The sequence below is a fragment of the Oreochromis niloticus genome, linkage group LG10, assembly GCF_001858045.2.
Source record: "Oreochromis niloticus isolate F11D_XX linkage group LG10, O_niloticus_UMD_NMBU, whole genome shotgun sequence".
NCBI lineage: Eukaryota > Metazoa > Chordata > Actinopteri > Cichliformes > Cichlidae > Oreochromis > Oreochromis niloticus.
In genome coordinates this window covers 26,518,559-26,540,317 of record NC_031975.2, presented here as the reverse complement: position 1 = coordinate 26,540,317, position 21,759 = coordinate 26,518,559, and the positions used below count along the sequence as shown (strand labels likewise).

The 21,759-nt window shown below is 38.6% G+C and overlaps 2 protein-coding genes across 2 annotated transcripts in view; one reads left to right on the top strand and one right to left on the bottom strand.

Annotated features, from left to right (window-relative positions):
* Positions 1–2,344: 2,344 nt before the first annotated feature.
* On the bottom strand, positions 2,345–15,800 carry foxred1 (FAD-dependent oxidoreductase domain containing 1). Its single transcript, XM_003453450.5, has 11 exons — positions 15,451–15,800; positions 14,826–15,046; positions 14,524–14,634; positions 14,125–14,243; positions 13,678–13,772; positions 11,508–11,609; positions 9,556–9,632; positions 6,696–6,856; positions 5,099–5,228; positions 4,904–5,008; positions 2,345–4,670 (listed from the first exon to the last, which is right to left on the bottom strand). The coding sequence occupies exons 1-11, from the start codon at positions 15,608–15,610 to the stop codon at positions 4,416–4,418; spliced, it is 1,536 nt and encodes a 511-aa protein (XP_003453498.1). The 5' UTR covers positions 15,611–15,800; the 3' UTR covers positions 2,345–4,415.
* Positions 15,801–19,388: 3,588 nt separating this feature from the next.
* Positions 19,389–21,759, top strand: part of LOC100710078 (F-BAR and double SH3 domains protein 2) — a 42,575-nt gene continuing 40,204 nt past the window's right edge. The window contains exon 1 of the mRNA XM_005458261.4: positions 19,389–19,630. Coding sequence (XP_005458318.1) covers positions 19,610–19,630 — 21 coding nt within the window. The 5' untranslated portion in view covers positions 19,389–19,609. The remainder of the gene's footprint in view (positions 19,631–21,759) is intronic.

Sequence of the window (21,759 nt, the reverse complement as noted above, 5' to 3'; positions counted from 1 at the left end):
CTCATAGGGGGTCATATGATTGTTGAGGGTTTTTTCTCTCTCTTTTCTCTGTATTATTGTTGGGTCTTTAGCTTAAAATATAAAGTGCCTTTAGGTGACTGGTATTGTGATTTGGCGCGGTATAAATAAAATAAAATTGAATTGAATTCAGTTGAAAGGAACCAAAACAAGACAGACCAGACCAATCAGAATGGAGAGGAGCACAGACAGTCCAAATAAACCATTTAATTTATTTATACTGTGTTCTGTGTCTGCTTTGGCTTTCCACATAAATTATGACAGATTTAATGATCAGCTTTCACAACATCCTTTAACTGTAAAATAAACCCCAATGGTTTTAGTCGTGTGTACCCTGAGCTGATTTGATGACGGAGGGGGTTAAGTTCAGCCCGACAGCTCACTCATTACCATCTCTGTGATGAAAACACGATCCAGTTTATGAACTGCTTTCCTGTAACTTTGGCAGAGGGGCTTTTGTCGCAGCTCTACTTTCATACTTACCTCAGAGGCAGTGAAGGAACCTGTTGGTGGGGTTTTGCCGGTGACTGACTCTGCCGTGCAAAATGATTCAGTCTTTGCTGGTTTGCTGCATTGAGTGGCAGGAAGCTGAGATGTGGAGGATGCGGAGGTGTCTGGTCTGTGGGGAGCAGGATGGTTCATAAACTCCTCTGAAGTTGCAAGGCGAAACCACAAATAATGCAAAATTGTTTTTCAGCGATGGAAGGCAACACTTGCAGGTGCAATTAGTCCCAAACTTGTCGCTGTGTGCTGCTCGTACTTCTTCTGCAGCACCTAGCAGATGTCCTCTTCACTGTTTTTAAAGAGGGAACAGCTGTGCCATCCTGAACGATCTGGTGCCTGTCCTAGTTGTGATTAATTGACCTAAGCTTGTAGAGTTTTCTGTAATTTAAAGGGAAAACTACAGATGGAATATGTGGGAACAGTGGGTACTTGCACGGAGCCCTGAAGTCAATCAGGGCCCTTCACCAGCATGTTTTTTAATATTTAGTGTCACTTTTGATCAAATTCACAACATGGTCCAAGGGGGAAAGATATCGTAACGTTTTTATGACACACCAAAAAATACATTTTACATTGTTGTATTTACGTAAGTGATTTCTCTATCACTATCTCTACCACTAATTGAAAACAACAAATGTTTCATCTCATTCAAGAGGCTTCTTCAGTTCTAAAACCACAAGGTAAAGAGTCCAAAGTAGTGGGGGTTGTCCCTTAGACCTACCACGACCAGTTTTCGCCTTTTCCCCTTCTTATGCACCTCATCAATGTGGTGTACAGCCTTCTTCCTAAAAAGCATTATTATTGTAGCGCAATTACTTCCTTCCTTTCGAAACCCAGTTAATTTTTTCCCCTGACCTTACAGCATTATTAATTTTTTTATTATCCACACCAGTGTGACATTTTCCAGTTTGAAAGGTTAATTTTTGAATATATTTAGAATAAACAGATCCAGTCTTGGTATGAAAAATGAAAAGTCTGTTTTGAAAGGTTCAGACTCCGATCTGGCATCCAGACCGCAGCTCCTGCTGCCTACATGTGTGCCCCGAAGAAATATTAACTCGCATGATAATCACAGGCAAAATATACAAGTGGCAGCTGTGGTACTGACTTGAATTAATCACCTAGCTTTGGGTTCTAAATCTATACACAGTTTGCATGAAACATGTCAGAAGTGATGATGCTCCAAGCTTAAAATTACCCACTGAAATGGCTCCCTCTGCTGCATGTTTTGTGTAAAACACCAAGAACTCCTGCATGAAAGACTATCGTTATGTTTGCAGTGGCTGGATAAGAAAGTAAGGCGGATGTTTTTATGAAATTAAATGCTTTGAGAGTGTCTATATATGATAAGGTCTTATTTTGAAAAGGTTCAGTGCCTGTATATTTATGATCGTACTGACCACCTGCTGTGCTGCCTTTTGTGCGCTGTGTAATCGCACAAATTCAATACAGAGTAAACATTCTGACAGTAAATCATACTGAGAGAGCAGGTAGCATCACCTTAAACAAATATATATATATATATACATATATATATAGTATATATATATACACACACACACACACACACACTAAGCAGATGATCGTCAAGGACAAATATTTTTTTAATGAAGATGGTTTTTAAGACATGGAAACTGCAAAGTTCAGTTTACACAGGATAATCTGATGATCCTGTCTCTAATAAGTTATTTGGAAATTTAGCTTTTCTTCTTTGTAAACTTGAATGAGTCACTGCAACTTTTTTAATGAATATTCCTTCTGGAAATTTGAAAGAGGAGCAGCAACAAATGAAGGAAACAGGAAGTCAGGCAACAACTCCACGTTTTTCTTGAAAAATGTCTTATTGATAAAAATGTAATTACACTGATCAATACAACACACATACAGTATAGTGATCAAATTAGAAAAAGACACAAAAAGTATATAAAGCTGTTAAATGAACCACAGTTAAACCGTTGCATGCGACAGCACATATGCATCTGATGATGTTTCACTCTAAATTTGCACGTTCCGACTGCGTAACGGTACCAAACAGCCAAGTTCAGTGGAAATCTGGAAAGCAGAAGTTCCTCCTGTTATTCTATATCAGGAGTGAGTCAGCTGCTGGCTCACCTCCATGCATATTTTTTGTCTTCTAATGAAGAATCATCTCTTTCCTTCCACTTTATTCTCAGTGGTTCCTCTTGCTGATTTCTTTAGAAAGCAACATTATTTCCTCTGAAATCAGACTAATAAAAGACACTGGTGCTGCCAGTAGGGTTCATTATTAAATGAACTCAAATGATCATTTAAAACAATAAAACTCTTGATTTAAAAAATGTTCTATATGCACAGAAAAAGTTGAAATTAAAGGATAATTCAGTTCACCACACCTTTGGTCTCATCCCGGCAATAAGCAGGGCGTGGCCATGTGACAGGCTGACGGTGCCCACTCAATTCAACGCTTGATTGTTTACCAAAGTCGCTGCAACAGAAGCAGCTGAAATGCACAGAGGAGCCAGTCAGTTTTCAAAATAAAAGACCCCGAGCAGACTAGGTGCTCTGATTCTCAAACAAAATCTTGTAGGAAGTGTAACATCACAGTCACCTGGCATATTCCAGGGTTGTTATCACATATTTGGGTAACGCCAACACTAACGAAAAAAAAGAAAAGATATGAGAACATAGTTGCATCACTAAAATCCAGAGCCACCCTAGAAATGAGCTCATAGCTCTAAAAGAGCACAATTGCATTAAAATACATTTTATCAGATGTCAGTTACAATAAGAAACACTGCAGCAAACACAGGGGTTAAAGAAAGGACAGGTATGTAACCACTGACCAAAAAGAGTGAAATATGACACTTTTACTATTATGGTTTATAACATAGTCTGAGCAACAGTTTTACTGTTTGCCTTTTTTGTGTTTAATTTCAACTAAGAACTTAAATAGTGTTTTCTGAAAGTTTGTGTGCCTGAGAATTGGGAAAAATTCAAAATCTTTAAATATAATAAACAAATGTATCAAAATCCAGGCTGAAAAAGTAAAATTTAGGGCATACTTACTCACTATTTTTTGGTAATATCCATAAATATCCTAATTTTTTTTTTTTTGTTGTTGTTGTAATTTTTAAAATGTAAAAAGTGAGATCACTAATACTGCAATCTTTTTCCTTATTATCTGCTCATAAACTACAACAAAAAGTTGTAAAATTGATTGCATTATTATCAGTATCACCTATCATCACAATTTGGCTGTGATAATTGTGTAGTGAAGATCTGAGACTGTGACAGCTCTAAGCCAAATAATTTAATTTTAATAACTAAATCACACGTCAGCTACACATCAGAAAAAAAACCCATATAAATATCTTTAAGATACGGGACTCATTTATGTCTTTCAGTGCAGAAAGATCGCACTATGAAAACTCTCATTTAAAGAACCAAATATGTGTTCTCTGAGCCTGCTGTTGAGAGAACTGTGTTAAAATCTTTAAAAATGAACCTTTTAAAAGGCCCTTTCATTATTTTTAAATTATTTATTTTTAATTATTTATTTTATATTTCTTCTCACTGATGTTGTCAGTGTATTCCTTTGCACCTATCCATCTGTTTTTGTCACTACCTGGCAGAATGTCTAATAATATCCTGACACATCTATCCACTCTGACCTCCTTGTAGCCCCCGATGGTCAGGAGACATAATTCCCGCAGCTCCTGAAGGCTGGAAATGTGTCATATTTGGGCCTTTTCTTAAATCACTGAGGTTTTGCTTTTGTTCATCTGGATTGTAGAAATTATACAACCCAGATCTCACAAATCAATTGTCATTAAAGTTGTGTTCCCAGCTACAAAAATAAGACTTTGGTTGGCTTCAGCAGGATGTGAAAGATATGAGTCCAGGGTTCAGCTCAGCTACACGATGTTCCTCTCCAGCTTGGGTTCCTGAGTCAGAATCCGGTTGAAACCGAAGCCGCTCAGGTCCAGCGTTTTATAGCTTCCGTCCAGAATCAGCTCTGCCACGGCGCGACCCACCGCAGGCGAGTGCTGCAGGCCATGGCCGCTGAAGCCCGTGGCGAAGTACATGTTGTTGATCAGGGGGTGCGTACCGATGATGGCGTTCTGGTCAAAGGTGTTGTAGTCATAGAAACCTGCCCAGGCACTGGTCACCTGAGGGGAGGAATGTGAGGACAAATGATGTTATTCTAAGTGATAAAGAGAGATCATAATCATTGTTTTTGTGTTGGAAAAGATACATTTCTTTTTAAATTTAACTCACTTAAAGTGGGGATACAATAAAATTAATCCGCAAGCTTCAAAATAAAATCAGTTCTGGCTGATAATAATGCTGTAATGCTGGCAGTAACCACATGACATGGGTGAGCACACTTTCCCAGCTGTACCTTAAGTTTCTCGAAAGCAGGAACTCGAAAGGCCAAATGAGGCCAGACATTCTCCTCAAAGAAACTGTGGTCCACCTCTAGATTACTGGCGTCTGGCTCTGCCGCCTGAGGACACACAACCAGTGCAAACAACGACATGATTTGCTCAGCTGTTGAATGTTAACACAAGGAAACAGCTCAGAGATAAAAACCAACCTCCTCTGGTGAGGCCCCGGCGATGTAGTTCCCACCTAACCCCTCTCTCCTGACGTAGACTCCTGAGTAATCGATTAAGAAAGGAGTGTCTAGACCGGGACCATCAGGACAGTGGACCACATACACATACCTGAAAAACAGTAACGAAGTAAACAGCTCAGAGTCGTACATCCAGTATGACATTATATCAGCTGATATTTCATTTCATGCCAAGATGTAAGTGAGGTTTCTCTGGCCTGAAAGTGATCAGACATTTACTCTGTTCTGCGTGGAAAAGTGTCTACAAAGAATTACCCAGAGAGCTCAAAACCCTGTCTTATAAAATGTTTATGTGATGGTTTGACAGCCGTTCAAGGCGGCACGAGGAAAGATTTAGTGGAGGTTTAACAGACTGCAAATAAGACAGAAATGGGTAGCTTTTCAAAACACAGCCCACAGCTTAAGGTGAAATTTTCATTTAACATGTGGTTTTTCTGAATTCATGCGAGGTAACCTTCAATACCTGAAAATACCATGTCCCAATGATTACGTAAAATGCGGGTACAATAAAAAAAGGGAGCAACATTTGGGAGTTTTAGATGAAATAGAAGAAAAAAGTATCGAAAAAATTCCGTCTCATGTTTTCATGACATCAAATTTTTAAGGGTGTGGGCTATATTATAGACTATACTAACCTTTCCTTCTTAAGTTGTATTTACACAATATTATTAAGGATACACGCCATATTATAGACTAGCCTAACCTCCCTTTTTTAGATTGCAATGTATAAAGGTTAGGGTAGGCTTTTTTATAATACAGTCTGCACTGTGCTGTATAATTACAATTTTAGAGAATTCTAACGTCTCCTTACATTATAATTGTACGGTATTATTGTGGTTGCAGGCTGTATTATAGAGAATCATATCCTCTCCTTACATTATAATTGTACAGCACTATTAGGGGTGCAGGCTGTATTATAAAGTATCCGAACTTTCCCTGTTTACATTTTTCTTCTTTCGACTGCTCCCTTTAAGATTCAGCACAGCAAATCACCTCCCTACATCTCACCCTATCCCTAGCATCCTTTGTCCTCAGCTAACAGCAGCACAGCACTTCAGCACTCTGTTAGCCAACGCCAGTGGAGGTGGTCTTTGTTAAGCCGAGTCCAGACTGATTTGGTATGGAAATCTCATTTTTTGATTTAATGGTGAATGTCCTTTCGTATTAAACACACCCATTTATCCAAGTTTGGGACTGGCAGCAGGGGTGCAATGGCTCTACCTAAATCTAAAGCCACCATTTACACAGAATGCTTGAGTCTGAGGAATAATAAAACTTGTCTGATGGCATACATACTCAAACAGTCCAGGTCACGCCGACTAAAATGATGTGACTGACTCTTACTTAGATTCATTTTTATCTGTAGCCTAAACGATGCAGAGCAAGAGAAAATGAAAAGACTGCAGATGGTAGACGCTCACAGGCAGCGGCATGAAGTCGGTTTTTCAATTTTCAGGGTGCAGAGTCTGAAAAAAGCTGTCTGGTATTGATGCGGTTCGCTGTATGAGGCGCTGCCTTTCAAAGAAAACTCTAGCAGCCCCTCGAGTCAATAGCCTACCTTTTCCGTGGCTCAACAGGCAGTGGGATTCCAGCGATGGACTGCTTGGGGCCAAAGCCAATTCCCAGCATCTCGGTCAGTTTACCAGAAAAGGCTCCTGCTGCATTCACCACAATAGCGCACTCCACTGGCTGGTACTCCAGGCTGTTTGGCATCTGCACCTGCTCGACACAAGCAGACATCCCATCATCAGAGGTGGGAAAAAAAGAAGTACAAACTTTTTACTTTTACTCCCTACATTTTCAAAACAGGCCCATTCATTTTGGTTTGACGTACTTGAGAGGAGTTATTTTTTCACGGCACTGTGAGCCTTCAAACATCAAACCGATTTGAGTCTTAGCAGTAACACATGAAAGGCAGTCCTGCTGGTGTATTAATCACCAGGAGATGCGGCATAAAAAGAGATGAAAGAGGCAAAAAAAACTGTGTGGCATAGTTAAAGAGGTTAAAGTGGGCCGGTGTTTTTATTTATTTATTTTTTTGGCACAACACCGGCATGACTGCAGGTGTCCATAAGTTGCGGCCGCTGTACTTCAGCATCTCGCTAGCCACACACAAGACAAGCGCGCATAAAGATCTAACATGTTGCGTCAAGTTGCTAGCTAAAGGTCCAGCTGCTGTATTTCACAGGGAGAGACAAGTACAGAATGTATGTACTTTTACCTCCTCTACCCATCATGCACAAGACCACGCTGAAGATGACCCCTAACTAAAACTAACGTTTGTGCTTTTTCTGATACAGTGCACAGTTTTAACAGGAGTATTTCGTGCTAATCAGTCAGCTGGAGTTTGAACTCCATATTTTCATTCTTGGACTCTTAGCAGAGTAGCTCAGCATAATTCACAGATCAAAATGATTCTAATTTAAGGGTTGGCCGGTTAAAGACATCCTTTTTTAGCACACAATATTTGTCAAATTGAGATCAAAATTCCATAAACAACATAACCGTACTAATTATTTAAAATAGTATGAATCCATTTCAAAGGACAAACAACCTTCATTAATAAGGAGTAAAATTAAAGTCCTTGTTTAAGCTAAAAGTGGACTGTAATTTATAAATCCCAAAAACTTAAATATAGTTAAATCCCTGTTGTCTGTCGTCTCTTCCTGTATATAGAGGGATGTGGTCTAATCCAGCGCTCCCCAACCTTTTTTGCGCCACGTACCAGTTTATGTCCAACAATATTTTCACAGGCTGGCCTTTAAGGTGTTGCTGATAAATACAACAAAATAAAACCAGTACCAGTACCAAAAAAAAGAGGATTTATTCATAACACACGGGAAAAGACCCAGAGAAACTAAGTTAACGATAAAAACAATAAAAAAATAGCGATAAAAACAGATAAAAACCCTGAAAACCATAAATTTCACACCCGAGCCTCAACTTTCGCAGCCCGGTACCAAATGACTCACGGACCGGTACCCCCAAACCCCGTGGCCCAGGGGCCACTGGTCTAATCCACAGGGTTGTACTGTGGAAGTCTTACTATTGTAGAGGTCCAGGCAAGTGCCAAGCCATACTATAAGGCCTAATGTGTGTGAGTTTGTGTGTTTTAGCTGACTGGTGAATATACTTCAGAAACAGCCTCTCTCTTCTATTCCCCTCACCAGGCGACGGGTCTAAAGTTATTTGTAATGAATCAGGTAAACACTGCGTGACTTTAGAGAAGCTGCATTATTGGACCAACATGCACTTAGACAACACAGCAAGAGGGCGAGAGCAGAGCCTGTTTCCTGGATTCTAAGAGGTCAGTCTGTTTCTGCTGAATATATTATGAAGTATTTTCAGGTTGATTCGTGACAGAAGGTGAAAATCACTCCCAGAACACCAGGAAATGTCCAGATCCTCTTGTTAGGTGCACTCCACCACTGCTCTCATTCCTGGAGACCCTTCAAACTTTAAACTACCAAATTCCTGGTGCCAGAAATCCCACACCACACACTATGTCCCAGACAGGACAGCACTGTTTCAGCTGCTCAGAAAGACACCAATAGCAATAGAGTTTTTAAGTGGCTGATTGTTGCAAATTAGTTTTGTTTAAGGGAAGAGCAAGACTTTGACCTGAGGTAACAGAAAACTGCAGAGAGCTATTTGATGACCTCTGGGAAATATGTTTCTAGGTTTCTTCAGTGAACATGCAGGAAACGTTGGTTAAAGACTGATTAGTCTACAGATTATAATAATCCTTTGGTAATATATTGTGCAGTGAAGGATCTCTATGTTGATGGTAATATTGCCTCATCCGGACAGATGTCAGACAGTTTAGTCGTCCTAAGACACATTTCTAACGACGTAATGCAGCTCACAAGTTTTATGGCCTCCCTTTCTGACTCCTTCCTGCCTGCACTCCACAATCCCTCCTGGATTTAGTGCTCTAGTGCAAAAAAAAAAAAAAAAAAAAAAAAGGTATTAAAAGCACCACAAGACAAATTTATGAGGTACTTAGTGCCAGTAATCAGGCGGTGTGGGACACATTAAACAGGACGAGGTCACCTGGGAAGAAATTGCAGTTGATATATGGTCTGAAGGGATTTGAAGAACATGCCAACCATCTGTTGTTGTTCAGACTTCACACGTTCATTGAGAATCAGCAGAGCTTTTGTGCGCAATAATTTTAGTATATTTAATGATACAATAAAGTTTTATTTGAGCAGTTGAAGACACTGCACTGCACAAGTGTCACAGCAACTGAGAATTCCCCTCTAAAGCTTAGTAAACATAAACATAAGCGAACCAAACCGAGGGAGGTACAAGTCGGAGACTTCTCTGACATGTTGGCGATCACACAGAATGATAAATAAACAGGTTTACACGCTTCGCTAAACTCACAGACATGCAGCACTTACAGTCCCACTTACTTTGACTGACTTTATTCTCCTCAGATCCAGCTTTTCTCCAGCAGTCGTCGTCATCACGTTTGTCGTATATTTAAATTCTGTGTGAGAAACACATTAAAACCAATTTTCAACACAAAGAAAAATTTTCACACCCTTCCCGAGACAAAAATGCCGGATTTTTGTCTCCTGTTGTGATCCAACTAGGAACCTGTCGCTATTTAGGCGAATGTAGAAACTAAAATATTCCCGTACGGAAGCCCAGAGTTGCCAAACAACATGTTGTTTTCTGAAATATGTTTTTTCCTTTTCCTTTTGTTTTTTTTTTTAGTTTTTAATCAGCTAAATTATTTCATTGCTGCCAGAAAATATCAGATTTTCACTATGAAAATAATTTTTTTTCAATCAATTGATCAATTAAAAGAATGGTGGCATGTGGGGCCAATGGGAAATCTAGGTATCCAAGTGCAGGATTTCAATGTTCATGTGCATCACTGCTCAAGAGCCTGGAAATAATTTGAGTTCAACTCAACTGTTTTTGTGGCAATAAAAGTAAGTTAAAGTCAAACAAAACCAAAGTTTTAGCATTAAAATACATTTAAAGTAGCTCAAGTAAATGTACTAATTCTTTAGAATAAATGAGAATACATTATTGGATCATATTTCATTCATTTAATGTGTATATGACTTTAATGATGCACATGGAGATGATTTTAATTGCTTATTTACTGCCTCATAGCTTATCTATCATAAACATATTACTTAATTTATGTTTTAAAACTACAAAAAATGGTGAGTAACTACAGTTTTAAAGCAAAGTTTAATTTCTACATCCATATCTTGTCCCTCCATTTGTTCTGTCTGTGCTCTCATCCAACGAACAATGTAAGATTAATATTTCTCTAAAGCTACCTTAAAGCCATGAAGAAAACTGCCTGAGGAAATCAGGTCAGCAGAGTCAGAGACTTCCTTAGAATCTCTTCTTAAGACAGAGAAAACCTCTGATTCTATTGGTCTGCTCTGTTTGAATATGTGATACAAGTGAATTCTTTTTATACGGATCCCTGTGTAACATAACACAGTTTTGTAAAACGCAACCTCAATCTCTGTGTAACACACAGGGTGTCCTTTGGTGCCTTGAGGCTCCAGCTGTGGCAACATCAGTCACCAAGGGATAAACGTCCTGGTTTAGAGACCTACAAAGCCTGTGCTAAGCAGCTGGAGGGTTTTTTTATGTTTTGTTTTTCTTATTTTTTTTGAGGGGGGGCATACGCTCCAGATTTAAAAGCAAGGAGACAGCGTTTCACTTCCCAGTGGGATCACTTTGTTCCCCCTTTCTCACCCCCCTGGTTCTGTTTAGGCACTAAAAACTACCCACTGAGCTTTAGGAAAAGATTGTGGGTTTTTTTAGGGGGGGGGGGTTTAATCCACTACTTCATAACGTTGACCATGCAGGTTGAATAAATGAGTTTTTAGACTCATCTCACTTATGCTAGAACAAGGTGAGTCGAGGACAACGAATCACTATTAATGGAATGAGAACGGACCGGTTGCTGTTGATTTTGTGGTCTGTTTGTTTTGTTAAGAGTGCTAGTATAAATGAAAATGACTGGGTTGTGTCCACAGCTACATGCCTATGGCAACAATATTAATAATATTAATAATCTTTTCTTTTTTTTTTATTAGAAACAGCTAAAATACACTCTTACAATGTATTCATTTAAGTTCTGTATAAGTGAAGATTCTTATTAATTTTATAGATATTCTGACTGATGTCGCACAAATGAAAACTTCTGATTTTTGCAGAATAATTCAATAACACAACATTCGGTTTATACAAAAATGATAAATCTTAAGCACTAAATAGGATTATAACAACTTCTTAGCAGACGTATTTCCCCTGTGTGTGTGTGTGTGTGTGTGTGTGTGTGTGGGTGTGTGTTTGTTTGTTTAGTTGTCAGGACGCTGTAACGAACCTGTGACTTCCCCACAGCACTGAATGGCTCCCATGGAGATGGCCTTCCTCTTAAAGGCGTTCAGCAGAGTCCATGGGTCAAACCAGCCCTCATTCTCCAGCCCTGCATGACAGAAGATCAGACAAACATTCACAATGGTGCGCACGATTACTTAATATTACAAGGAAATCATGAACAACTGGATATAAGTACTAAAACTGGCACATATTATCTTTTAAATCATTCTTTTGATAAAGACATTAGGCACTTGAAATAACATTTCTGGTTTTCTGATTATCAATAAGTGATGCCAGACTTCAGGGAATAATACTTCTCAAATATTACAATACTATACAATACTAAACTACTAAGTACTATAATATACTATAAGTAATAATGATAATTGAGATCATTGCTGGAGCTGCTGAGATGTGAATAGTTTCCCGTTTCTTACTGACTGTGTGACAAAAGAAGACAAATCAGGATCTAAAACTGGGCTTTCGGAGAATAATTAGGCAACTCCACACCACTATCATCTATTATTAGCAGATGGAAAGAACTGTCAGACGCCCTGATAAGTTAAATTACTGTTGGCCACAGTTTTGCATTACTCAGATTAGTTTTTCTAAGGTCTTAAAACAAGAGTGTGTCATGGGCTCATATATCACAGTTAATCTTCTGCTTAAGTGTTGCAGATTTCTTAAAAATCGTGACCCAAATGATGGTGTTGGGGATTTTTGGCTGGATGGGAATCCAGTGATGTAATTGGGTGTGCAAACACAGATTAACTAATGCTTTTGCGCCTATTTTTCACTTATATATTTGGCGTGTATTTGTTACACTGGTTGCCACAGGTCAGAGCTGCAGACTGTTTTCAACTTCAGTGGAATTTCTCTCCAAGAAGAGGAAGTCAAAACTTTAGGCGTTAATCAGAACTCTAATGGGATTTACAGGTGCCACGAGCTAAAGCACTTTAGCTTTAGTCTGCAGAACACTAAACAGCAGATATCCAGCTCAGTTAAATACAAACAGATAAGAACAAAATTCAGAGCCAAATGTACAGTTGTGATCAGATGTTTACACATATTCGTCATGGGCATGAATGTCATGGTTATTTGGGGCTTTTAATGATTTCTTTGAACAGTTATTTTTCTAGGGTGTGATGAATGTAGCACATACTCCTTTAAGAAATGTAAAAAACAAGAATTGGGTGCACAAATTTTTATTTATTTTGGATTTCACCAGGTCAAAACCTATGCATTCATGCTCAAATATATACATGCACCTCCACTAATATTTGTTTAAATATCCTTTAGCAAGTTGTACTTCAACCAGACACCTGTGGTAACCATCACAAGCTTCTGGCTGGAGTGTTTCTGGTGCGTTTCCTAATACAGATGTGCCTTTTAAGCATAGTCCACAAATTTTTAATCAGGTTGAGGTTTATCTTTGGAAAGGCATTTCCAGAAGCTTAACGTTCACCTGCTTTATCCATCCCAAAAAGTTCAGTTGAGCTTGAAGGTGTCCGGTTTCGAGCAGGAGCTTCTTTCTTGGTCAGCACCCTTTCAGTCCACGGTGACGTAAAACTTCCTCCACTATGGACAGTGACGCTTGTGTTCCAGCAGTTTCTGGTTCGTGGCACGTTCGAGCCTGTTTGGTTCTTCTAGATCTTGGTAAAGTGGTGACACATCTGAATAACTTGGACTTACTTACAAAATGATCTTAGACTTGTTGTTCTAACAGCTGTAGTCAATCATGATCAGTGATGAGAAGCTAACAGGTCTCGACCTTGTCTGGTTAAAAGACCTTGTAGAAGCTTCAGCACCACTTATTAAAATATTATGATTAATTTATATTTATATATTTGAGCCTCTATGGATACTTTTGTATCTGTGTGGATTAAAAAAAAAAAAAAATCAAACTTGTGCACCCAATTCCACTCTGAAAAAGGAAAAGTTCCAAGAAATCATTAAAAGCCCCAAATTACCATGGCATTCATGCCCATAATGAGTGGATGTAAACTTCTGACCACAACCGTATGTAATAATTAGGTTTTTTTCTACAGCATACATTTGCTGAGTCTAAACTCAACAATGAATGTACTCTACAGTCAATTCACAGCTGAATTCAGACACATCCCAGCTGCTGATAATGATTACAGGCCTTCAGTTCACGTTTTATTTGCACTCACCATATGAAGCAAGAACCACGCCCTCTGTGTTTAACCATGGAAACTTCTCCTTCAGTTGTGTCGGAGAAAGAAGAGACACTTTGGCTCCAGCGTACCTGAAATGAGTTCAGTTTTAGCTTTCTGATATCCCCAAAACTCACAAACTAACTAACTAATCACAGAATCTTAAGATGAAAAATGTCCTTTGTGTTTTTATTGATTCCTTCTAGCACCTGACAGAAATCCATTGTAGTTCCTCTAGGACTGAAAATGGAAAAATGTATAATTTATAAACGTATGGCTGTTTTATGAGTTCAGTTTCTTTCCAAAATGTAAATATATCAGGACATTTTGAAACTTAACTGCAACTTTGAAAATTAATAATGGCAAATGACTGTTCAGGGCCCTTGACGTTGCACACTGTGGGTTTTTACTGTGGTATGGGCACTGGTTTCTTGAGCCTGATACCTTTGGGTGCTGTAGTTCTCCTCCATGATGTGAGCCACCGCCTCACTGGCCAGGAAGAGGTATCCCGAGTGGTTAAACTGCAGGTCTATGGGGTCTTCGTTCAACACGCCGAGATGGTCCTGACGGGATTCAGAGGTGTGACAGTTTGCACTCTTTAAATAAAACATTTAACTGCATTTTGTATTTAATATCAAAATTTGTTTGATGATCTGAGACATACAAGTCCTAAAGTCAGGAAGGGGGGAAAACTTTTTCACAGCACTGTATGACAGAAAAAAAGTATAATAGGTCCTCTTTGATCTCATCTGGCATGGCTACAAAGTGTTCACATATTAACAAAGCACATGTTCTGTCACATTTAATGATTAAAAGCCTCATTGTTCATTTCCAGTGACCTACATTGATGTTCCTCATGAAGTCGGCAGAGGCCAAGGAGAGGTGGATGTTCTCCGGCAGGGAGAACTGCTGTCGGATCCCCCCAGCAGACAACACTGTGGAGGCCTGGGAGTACTGCGGACAGTCAGGGGGAGCAGTTTATGAATATGAGGAGGAAAAGGCTGAGGATTAGTTTGAACAGCAGGGAGGACATGAGCACAGTATGATCCTTTCTCCTGACACTTTGAATAGATTTAAATCATGCAAATTTTGAAAGGAAGAAAGTGACACTGCTAGTCTACACTCATTAACTCTCAGTCCCTCACCGTTGGGTCCTTCTCCACAACCAGGACCCGCACCCCTCCGCGCACCATCTCCTTCTGTTTCAGCCAGTAGGCGATGGACCAGCCCACCACCCCGCCTCCGACGATCACGATGTCCGCCCTCTCTGGTGGAAGGTTGGGGTTGATCTCCAGAGGAGTCCAGCTGCTCCCTGGAAGCGCGTCCACCGCCTTCTTCCGCATAGCTTCCATATGGGTCTCCAGATCTGAGCCACAAAACCCCAAACTTTACACTCTCTCAAGGTTACTTGCAAATGTTTACTTTCAGCTAAGAAATGAAAATGCTTCCTGGTACTTTAGCTACCACTCTCAAATTCGGCATATAAAACTATTTATACATTACAAACACTTCAACCCAAATTCCAAGTTCCTTTCGAATTTTCCGTCAAATCATTTAGTAGTTTAGTGCAAAGAACTATAAAAGTTGTTATTTGAAACATTGTATGCAACCGAATTGCAGACAGGCTTCTAGTAGCTTATTAAAACTGTTTAGCAGGATCCTAAAAGTTGCACATATTTATAGAAACACAAACCATTTGATAATTTTAGTATTTCTAAATGTAAGCTGACTTGCTGAGTTGCATAACAGTCGTTTCTTGGTTACTCCCACCTTTGAAGAAGTCATTTCGTAGAGATGTGCCTGTGCTAAAGCTTTGACATAGAGACAGTTGTCCGTTCAGCCATGTGGATCGACGTGCCACCTGTGTGGAGGTGAGTAATCCACGAGCCGGCCCCACCTTCACCTGCAGCCGCCGCCACATGGCAGACATGGCTGGGCTTCAGTAAGCTAATCGGCTAGCTAAAGTGAAACGCGATGCAAACCAAAACAAGAGCAGCGTGAGCAAACTTTTACTCTTCCTCTAGCATAACAGCAGTGACGGTCTAACCTTGCAGCGCTGTCAACAAAGACAAAAACACGCAGCACGACCGGTTTCACTTCAGCGTCCTTCAAAATAAAAGAACCAATCTGGACCATTTAGTGGATTAGTGTGGGAAGCAGTGATGCATTCACCTTTTCTGACACTTCAGAAGCTAGAAATCCGCACCTAAGCAACCATTAACAATAAAAAGCGCTCCAAGTTGAATTTTACTTAAAGTAAGGGCAGTGCAATGGCTTTAAAAACTTTTATTTTGTCCCCCTTAAAAAAAATCACACGGATTAATTTCATATCTTCAAAACTGTCCCACAATTAGAGAATCTGATTTGTACTTTTTATTTGTGTATGTGTGTAGATATATAATATGTCCAGATTTCACCCCACATACAAAAGAAACAAGATGCATTCTGCAAAGGATGCAAAAAATAACAGTAGCAGACCCCTTTTTTCTTGTTGGCTTCATTGTTTAGCTCAGAGGTTCCCAAAGTGTGGAGCCCGCCCCTAGGGGGGGCGCAGAGCCATTGCAGGGGGGCGCGGTATGAAAAGAAAAAAAAAAAGAGCGCTTGGACACTGTGGACAGGTTTTTGACGGGGCTCCCACATAAACGCAAAGCAGGAGATGAAGCATCGCCAAATATGTTTCCAAACCAACTTCCTTCCAAGCCAAAGACAGGAAAATATGGTGAAGCATATCTTCCCTTTGGCTTCACCTGCACAAGTGCCGAGGTAGGTCTCCCCTGCAAAATTAGTTTCCCTGTGTCGGGAGCAGCGCTGGGCTCTCCAAATCACGGACAAACAGGATCCCACATTCTTGATTTTTAGTTCACAAACACTTCTTGTAATGACTAACTACTCCTGACATTTTGGACATGTTAGCTCTTTATGCAGTAAAGTTACAGTGGGATACAAATAATATCAGGCTGATCCTGCCATAATTTGTTCCCCCTGTTCACATCACGGACAAACAGTATCCCACAGCTGTTTATGTGTTTGAACCCATTTTGCACAGAGAGACATTTTTTGAAAAATGTATTGATAGCAATGTTGAATATTATTACACAGGAAAAAAAAAACAGCTACACGTAAAATAATTACACCGTGACGCCTCTGCCTTTCTAAATGCAGGGACAGTAACTGCGTGTAAAACCTGAAGATAGTCAGATTAACAGTAACAGTATTTTGTCTCTATCTGCCATTCTGCAATTCATCTCATGTAAAGAATAACGTGGCGCACAGCGTGACGTGAAAAGAGGCACACACCTTTGACGTTGCGTGACGAACTCTGTAATCCTCGTCCACACATAAACTTAAAAAAAGGAGTTTTAAATAATCTCCGTTTTCGGTGAATCGCAACGCCGTTTATGTGCAGACGAAAAGCCCAAACGCATAGAAACAGCTGCGTTTTCAAAAATACCCGTGTAGGTGCGGACGCAGCGTAAAAGAGTTAGTAGTATATTTTATTACTACCTGTAATTTATTGCCGTTTACTTGTATTTGCTTAATTGTTTACTAAATATTTGAGGTGTGAAATAAACCGCAATGGAGTTTGTAAACAAAATATGGGTGTGTGTGTTTGGAGGATGTGTTTGTGGGGGGGGTTAGGTTAGGTGGTGGGGGGGCGCGAACATTTTTCTTGTAAAAAAGGGGGGCCTGGCAAAAAAAGTTTGGGAACCACTGGTTTAGCTCCACAACACAGGTATAAAGTGTGATATATTTTGAAAGTCCAAAGGAATATAATTTAACTGAATAAATTTAAGATGAATCTGAACCGATGCCCATTTAAAGAGGGCGTTTCCACAACAAACTGATGCTGATATCCACACACTGGAGCAGAAAAAGTCACCTGAATCCAGGAAATGTGCATGATGCTGATGTTTTCCTGTGTCCAGTGTTTAAATGAACCCCCACACACATGAATATACAAACTTTATATAGCTTTTATATAACATTTATGGTTATCAGCTAATTATCCCCTGCTGATAGTTAATAAGTACGTATATTTTTTATGTAATTTTTTGATTCAGTCAGTGATCCAAAACACAAAAATGTAAAATATAAAATGTACAATAGCATAATCGTGTATTGATTAATCTATTAATTAACTGATCTCTTAAATGCAATTCTCAGAAATACATGCTGGGGTCATCGCTGTTAAGATACATTTAATCAGCAAACTTTCAAATCTTATGTTTTCAGCTTTTTTGTGTAGAAAAATGTAAAATCAGAAAGCAAATATTTACTAAATAACTGAATAGATTTATAAAATTTATTTAGGTATACACCTGTTTCAATGAAAGAAACATAAAACATATCTCATTTTGTCTTTAAATAAATTGTAATGTGACGCATTCCATGCCTATATAGTATTTAATTTTTTTAATACATTTTAATTATGTTAATGTCTACATTGATGGTAATAATCCAGCCTGATGCGCAGTATGTTTGTAAAGAAATTTAAATGTAAAATGTGTATGTTTAAAAAAAAATGTCGCAGACTCAGGAGCTGGAGGGCTTTTGAAACATTTATTTCTTACACATTTTATTTCTATACGAAGTTTTGCTTTGTTTTTGTGTTTTTTTTACATATTATAACTTTTAAATATTACTCCACATTTGTTTTTATATATTTATATATTCGTTCTTATTTTAAAATTCATACATTACTGAAGCCGCTCCTACAAAACGTGGTGCAAAAAACCCATGATTTTATTTTGAAAACTTCACAGGAAATCGCACTTATGATCCTGCAGGCGCGATCTTCATCATCAAAGAGGCAGTGGCTTGCCACGTGAGTGAAGAGGACCAATCAGAAAGGAGAGAGTGGATCCATTTCTTCTCCCTGGAGCGCATTCTTATATTTTGCAAGCTGCAAGACAAATTTGGGGATATGCCAATGTCTTTGCAGCATATTAAAGCTTATCAAAAGTTTGAAATCTGTTAGACTGACAATGGAAACATTATCTTCCTCATGAATTCTTAGAGAATATTTTGTAATTAGACATTTTTAACCCCCCTTAAGCCAACACTATTTTCCTTCTCTGCTTTAATCTGCCTTTTGGCTGCTTGTTAAATTAAACCGTATTCTTAGTATCAGAGATACTAAACCTAATTTACAGGCTGTTATGGAAAATGTTTGGCTTTTTAAACCTTTATTCAGCTCCTTACCGGAAAAGTTCAGTTAAAGTGAAATTTAATTCCTTGGCATTACAAAGAAATGTCAGTGTTTACAAAGACAATTATCTAGAGCCTTCAAACCAGCTGTTGCTACACAAATATATAATTATATGCTTGTAATCTTATTATTAAGTATAATAATAATTATGGTACAAACTGTAGTATTATTTTTAAGCATTATTTATTAGAGAAAAAAAAATTTTTTATAGCACACGTACGAATAGCTAGATAGGTAAATGGATAGATACCCCCAAAAGGGAGCAGCCGAAAGAAGAAGATATAGATATATATGCAAAAATCTTATGTTCCCATGTTTAACGTGTCTTATGTGTTAAGCATGTGTTAATTAATTACAAAATAACTTACATAAAACCTTAAAATATCTGTTCAAAACCACACTTTTGACCGAGCGTGCTTTTATTTTCGAGATTCTACACGGAAGTAGCCTCTATGGTTCCTAGAACAGGGCTCTTATTTTGAAAGTTTGCCGGGAAGTGTGTCTTAATTGCGCTGGGTTTGATTCGCTGCAGTGTTTTCTGCGCCCTGGGGCCACAGTGTTTTCAACGGGACTCAACTTACTACTTGCTGGACTCGCCATGGCCGCTTGAGCCTGCTAAAATATTCTTCTTCCGTTATCATTTGGTGGTAGCGTTTGGACAGACTTTTTTCAGACATACTTTCGCCTTCTTTTGCGTAGTTTTTATGTCAAGGAACAAGGATGCAGCCTCCGCCGAGAAAGGTGAGTTTTTGCCGTTGTAGCCCCCTGAGCTAACGTTACTTCGACGGACTGGTGCATATTTAATGGTTGGAAATTTATGCTTTGTTGCTCTTCGCCCAGTTTAAATGAAGAAACTCCCTTTTTATTCTCCAAATATGTCCTTGTTTGTTTGCTTATATGTCCATTTTGCTTTCATTACCTCTATAAATACCACCACAAGAGGAAAACTTGTTTTAAAAGACTCCCATGTGCCACTTTTTAGAAGGGAGAATAGCCCCGTTAACGTGCCCCGTTCCCTCTCGAACGGAGAAAGGGTCCTGCTAAAGTGACAGCTAAAATTAATAAATGCATCCGCAAAGGTGCGCACATCTAAGAAAAAGTTTGTATTGTTCAAATAAATAATATTACGGAGATTTTGTTTTACATCGGCTCAAAACTGATCCAGCTAAGCAACGCTTAAGTTCAAGTAAATGCCACTTTGGCTCCCTCCTGTCCCGCTGCCACCCGCTAGTTAAGAGGAGCAGAGTTGGGGGGTGAAAAGCTGGAAGAAGGTTCTCATTTTATCCAACGCAGATATAAGTTGTGTTGTTATGTATGCCGATTTTAAGAGGAGGACTAACTTTATTGTAAAACTTACAAGTCAAGTTAAGAACTATGATGCAAATATTCCTGTAGCTCCGGGAGAGTCAGTTGACAGATACTAGTACGGAGTTTTGTGGAATTTTTTTCTCTCTAACAAAAAGTCTGTGTGCGGAAGAAAAGCACTCGTTGGCTTAAAAGGGTGTATTTAAAGCTTAAAACAGCTCAGTAGGTGTTAAAGTATAGATTAGTTCTAAGTGTTTTATTACAGAAATAAGCATGAAAGCAAACAAATCTCAGCAAAGTCTGCCTCTATGCGAAAAAATGTTCATGTGGGATCATATTTCAATAACAAGACTCAACAGCAGGGCAGTTTTTTAACCACAGGACATTTTGTAAATATAAAGCTGTTAGTTTTTGGTTAATTTTTGTTTGGTATTTGGAGCTTTATGGAGCGTTTAAAGATTTTTTTAATGTGTTTGGACATTTTGCATGACCCCCATGAAGGGTGATGTAATTGTAAAATTCTGTGTTTTTCCTGCTGATGCCCTAGGGAAAAGCTTTTTAACTGTTACACAAGCAGTCCGTTTAACATACTGATAGCTTGAAAATATCATTTACAGTGGCAGCAGTGTTGATTATTTTGGATTTTTCCTATGTTTTTGCAAATTGTTTATTAAGGTAAAGCATCTTTGACGACTTTCTATCCAGTTTATGTTATTTTAGCTGAGGTTCTTGGCCTCTGTACTCGCTCATAAAGGAATAAAGGCACCTGCCTGCTCTCCCTTTTATTGTACTTAATAGTTTCACACCCAAGGTTAAACCTAAAGATAGTGAATCATATCTGTAAGAAGATATTAATTAATAATAATGATTTATTCTCACACAGCCACAAAATGTATAATAAAACAAATGTAATTCTGCTTGTAATTGTGTTATTAGCAGATTACTTTGACATTTTTGGACAAACAAGACACTAATGAGGCTTTGCTTTCTATTTTCTGTTCCTTGGACTCTTAGTTAGCTAAAAGTTTATCTAAAGAATTATCTTAGACTAAAGACACAACATTGATTTCTTTATTGATCAGTATGCTACCTTTGTGTGGTACTTTGGTCCATAAAGCATAAAAAAAAAATCAAAAATATCCATCAGAAGTGCCTCAAAGCCTACATTGTATCATCAGATTGCTTATTTTATTGTCTCTTTGCTCGCAGACTAAACAAAAATAGATCATCAGAATAGTTGATTGCTTTTCGGCCTGATGACTGGAATAGTTAACTAATTTCTCCACCTTTTACTAGCTCTCAGTAAGTCATTTCTTTATAATTAAATTGCAAGATGTGTTAAGCATCGTGTTATTAAACTTACTTATGATATTTTCAGTTATTTGTTTTTGTTATAAAATGAAAACGGGGTGACGGGTCGTGTGAATTATGTGGGATGGGAATGAGTTAAGAACATATATATTTTTACTAAGATGTCAGCTAAATATCCAGAAGTGCACTGATGGTGAGAGGATGAAGTGGTTATTTTAAAATTTTGGTGTTTGCCTGTGTTTCAGAAGCTTGGA